Here is a 4,709-nt window from a genome sequence, read left to right as displayed (position 1 = left end):
GGTTGTTGATTGCTATGTAGGTTAAAGGATATGATAATACCAACGTCTACCACGGCTATACAATATTGGGAAGAAAAGAGATGGGGAGATTAAAAGATGGTATAATGCAAATGTTCATGTTATGTGAGGTATTTACGAGTTGATTTGGTTCAAATTTAATGGAAGATAAATAAGTGTAATGACAAATGAATCTCAAACTTAGATTTTGGTGAGTCATACATTTTTTTTCTTCTTATTATTCATTCACAATATGCAGAATAAGAACAAAGCATAAACCAAAAATCAGATATTAGAAACAGGAAAATATCAAGAATGATCCAATCTATTGATCCTATAAAGATAAATCAGACAACATCATTTAAGAAACTGGAATCAATTTGTAAAGCAATGTTATTAATGACTAATGGTAGCTAAAAATCTTACAAATATATGAACATGACACTAATTCTGATTTACAGAACAAAATTGAGTAAGAACCTAAAAAGGTCTACCTCAGACAAGTTTTCATTTTAACCGAGAAGAACAATCTGCAGAAGGCACAACTTCATCATTCCATACTTACCTTTGTTTGGTATGATCTGGAGCTGAGCCATTTAACTTCAACCATTGGAGAAGTAATTAACTGCAATGTCAGAAAAGAAATGAAATCTTCCGGAAATATGCTTAAGAGTGTTACGGCGTTTTCGTTCTCAAAAGAGCCAAAAAGTCCTCAAGTTGATTTCATTTAGAGTAGTGCTGCACATGGTCAATGCTACAAGTTTTCGCATATCTTCTTCTCTTGCAAAGTTTCTATTTCTTGGATATCTTTATTGTCCCCCTCTTTTTCTTCCCCATCCTTTTCCATATCAACTGCTTCTTTCACGTCGTCACTTATTTCTTTTATAACAGTGTCCTCGATGTCCATCATGTCTTCCTCTTTTACAGTTTCTATCAACTGGAGAAGTTCAGATGGAGTAGCAGCTGGGTCCAGCACCATGCAACCCTTTAGAGCATTTGGAGCATCTTGGCCAGTAAGTGAGTGTGAGGGGACCCGATGAGAGAACCGAAACATCTCTTCCCTTGGAATGATCCTGATTTCACTCGGATCTAAGTGGTGATGAAATACTGTCTTGAACCCAGCCACTTTGATCAGAGGAATAACAATTACACCCTGCTCTTCAGTAAAACCCTCTAGTACTTCAACCATATCAAACTTGTGTATATCCTCATGTGCTGTTAGCTCATTCCAATAAAGAGACCAATTCCTATAGAGGGCCCAAACATCCCCTTTCCTGGGATATATACAAATGGCGCCATGATTGCCTTTTCCCCACCTAACCCTGTGAGAAAAACAATTGATGGAGTCACAGATTTCAAGTTTGCCAATTCTGAAATCCCCACATGTTTTTAAAAAGCCTGAAACAACCCAATTTATGGGGCCCAGTTCACTGTTGGTCTTCGAGTTGAGCCACCTGATACGCACCTTGAATGGATTCAGAGAGATCACACTGTGGATCAATGCATAATTTCGAGGCATCCCATCGTTGTCATCATATGCAGCCCATACTTGATTTTCTCCAAAAGATTTTTCAGTTCGAACCTTGTTAAAATCATGGAACTCAGAATCGGGGACATCAATTGGTATCGTCTCCAAAACTTTTGTACCAATTTTGGCAGTAGTAGTAACTGCAAACGTCTCGATGCCTTCACATCCACTCTTTCTATCCTCTGCCTTCCCAATGTTATTTTGAGCACATGTTTCAGAATTTCTTACAGACTTTTCTCCTTCTTCATTTGTTTTCTGTAACTCATCTCCATTCTCTTTCACCACAGCTTTATCAACAGTATTTGACTGGACCTCGCTAAGTTTCTTGGTAATTTCTTTCCTAGCTTTCGTCATAAGAAGATCCCAAGGAAATCCCACACCATTTACATGTTCTGTAGCATGGTTACCAACACTAGCATCATCTGTGCACCCCTTTCTTCTCTTAGCAGGATTGAAGTAACTTTTTTTCGGAACATGCTGCTTTCTTCTCAAGGCCTCTTCCCCTTTCATAGCTGCCTGTGCCTCCACGCGTTCTCGCTTCACTTTATTATATGCCTGCTGAACAACTGTAGCAGCTTGAGCTACATTAGAGACACCGGAAGTTTTCGAAAATGGAGTCCACTGGAAATTGGTAGGGTTATTAGAGTCAGTTTTACAATAACCCCCAGCTCCAACATTTGAAGTTGCCTTCTTTCCGGCATTAGACTTCATCTTGTTAGGCACTTGGCGACTAGAATTTTCCTGATGCTGTGAAAAAGTCCACGATGTTGAAGGCGGTCGAATAAAACTTGAAGGTGGGGGAGCAGTTTCTACAGCATAAAATGGTTCATGGCAATTGGGACACAAGAGTTTAAGATTAAGATAGATTCTAAGATACTCATACTGCATCTTGCATCGATGGCAAACAGTCCAGAATGTATTCGATTTGGATTTATTGGTAGAAGATGAAGTGTGTTCTTTAGCATTATTCTTCTGAGATTCTTTAGCATTAGTCTTCTGAGATTCTTTAGCAGCACTCTTCTGAGTTTCTTTAGCATTACTCGTCTGAGTCCTTGCACTTGAAGAGGTAGTCTTAGTAAAATTGTAACTGCCATTAACACCTGTTTGCGCGGATGAACCTGCAAACTTAGTTGAAACTTTCCTAGCTTTTGCATTTCTCTTCTCATCATATGCTGCCCTTTTAGCTTTATCTGATAGTAAACTCCATGCCTCTGAAATAAGTTTAAATGCCCCATCAGCTCCAACGGACTTGTTCTTATCGGGGTGAAGCATGAGAGCTAGCTTCCTGTAATGTTTTCTGACTGTATCCTCATCAGCAAGGGGGTTTACACCAAGGATACTATACCGATCTACTTCTCCATTTATTTTATTCTCAGCAGAAATATGCACATCGAGTGTTGCTAACATTTGAGGAATACCCTCCAGATCAGGAAATAAATTTTGGGCCTTCAATGCAAACTTCTTTGCACCCAAAGTATCCTTCGCAATAAACTTCCTCTCAGCAATTTCTTTAGCTCTGACGGCCTCATCCTTATTGCATTCCATTTCTCTAGTCTGCCTTCTCAGCACACTTTTCTACTTTCTAAGTACTTCGTTGCAACACAACATCAACATTTCTCTATCAAAACATTTTTTGTTCTACACAGTTCGAGTTCTCATTCGCTTTGGCAAGCAATTCACTCATGGCAATGAACCCTATAAGTTAAAAGCATATTTTAGTTAAGAAATTAATAACCATTAACTTGTGCAGCAAATTGAGAGATAAAAAATTCGAAGGCAACATTGTTTGGGCCATGCTACAGTACAGTCTAGAGCACAGACAAAAAATCTATTCATTCGTCAGCTATAACAGAATATATTACTAGCTATACATAGTTTTAAAGAGTGGACCTACAAAAGTTGAGAGTAATCAAAGCAGCACTTTAGCATAGTGTACCACCATGAGGCCCATATTAAATTAACAAATATAGCTAATAAGAGTGTTAATTGCACTTAACCAAGTTTTTGTGGAATCGGGTTGTGAATTAAACAATCAATTGGGGCAACCAAGTTTTAAATTTGGTACCTACACATGTTTTAGAAAAAGCTTTAAGCTCGAGTGTTGTGTAGCGCTACTACTTTTACAAATACCACTAATTAAATTTAAGAGTACGTTAGTTGCACACATTGATTTCTTGTAGAACTGGGATGGATTGGATATGAATGACTTTTCATATTTCGGTGTTCGCTTCAAGAAAGAAATGACAATTCACTCCACCTCCTTATGGTCTGACATTTGGCAACCGAAATAAATTCAACATGTAACAATATCACAATCGCAATGGTAACATAACAACAATAAAAACCGAGTCTTATTCCCACTAGGCGGATTTGTCTATATGGATCAAACGACGTGACAATGTTTTACCATAAATCATGTCCATCAATTAAAGATTGATCTCTAAATTCTTCCTAATCATTTCGTTTATAATTTCTCTTGGCCTCCCTATGAACAAGAACAAAAAATGAACCAAAACAAACACAAAAATGAACTTTAATTGAACAGAATGTATTGGAAATGAATGACTTTGCATGTTTTGGAATTGAACAACATTTCACACATTCATGTATGGTCTGACATATGGCACACCGAAATGAATCCAACATACAACGGTTATCATAAACCGCAACAGTAATTGAACAAGAATGGAAAAACACAAAATAAACCTTAATGGAATGGAATTTTGTGGAAATGAATGACTTTTCATTTTTGGAATGACATTTCACTCCATTCCATTATTATGGTTTGACTGACATTTAGCACACGGAAACGAATCCAACGTATAATGGTATCACAAATCACAATGGTAACTAAACATGAACAACAAAAAAGGCGCTAGTACACGAAACTCCACTTAGTGGGGTCTGGGAAGGGTATATGTACATAGTATTACCTCCGCAATCACAAAAATGAATCTTAATACAAATTGCCTATAATCAATAGCATCACACAGAAGCTCACAACGGAAAATTGAAAACCGAAATTTATTCATCTGAACTAAGCAGTAATAAACAGAATCATGAATTACCCAAAGCAGAAGAATCAAAACTCGATGAAAAAGAATGTTCCAGAAGCTGGCAAGAGAACCCCGAAGCTTCTGGTAATCACATCAAATTCGGAGAGAGAGAACAGATGGGCTAACTT

The 4,709-nt window shown here is 37.6% G+C and overlaps 1 protein-coding gene across 1 annotated transcript; it reads right to left on the bottom strand.

Annotated features, from left to right (window-relative positions):
- On the bottom strand, positions 373 to 4,709 carry LOC109325692. Its single transcript, XM_019558200.1, has 2 exons — positions 4,594 to 4,709; positions 373 to 3,220 (listed from the first exon to the last, which is right to left on the bottom strand). Exon 2 carries the CDS (start codon positions 3,068 to 3,070, stop codon positions 752 to 754), a length of 2,319 nt encoding a protein of 772 aa, XP_019413745.1. The 5' UTR covers positions 3,071 to 3,220; positions 4,594 to 4,709; the 3' UTR covers positions 373 to 751.

The sequence above is a fragment of the Lupinus angustifolius genome, chromosome LG13 (genome assembly GCF_001865875.1).
Source record: "Lupinus angustifolius cultivar Tanjil chromosome LG13, LupAngTanjil_v1.0, whole genome shotgun sequence".
Lineage (NCBI taxonomy): Eukaryota > Viridiplantae > Streptophyta > Magnoliopsida > Fabales > Fabaceae > Lupinus > Lupinus angustifolius.
The sequence above is the reverse complement of the archived record's forward strand: the minus strand, read 5'-3'. Positions and strand labels throughout refer to the sequence as shown.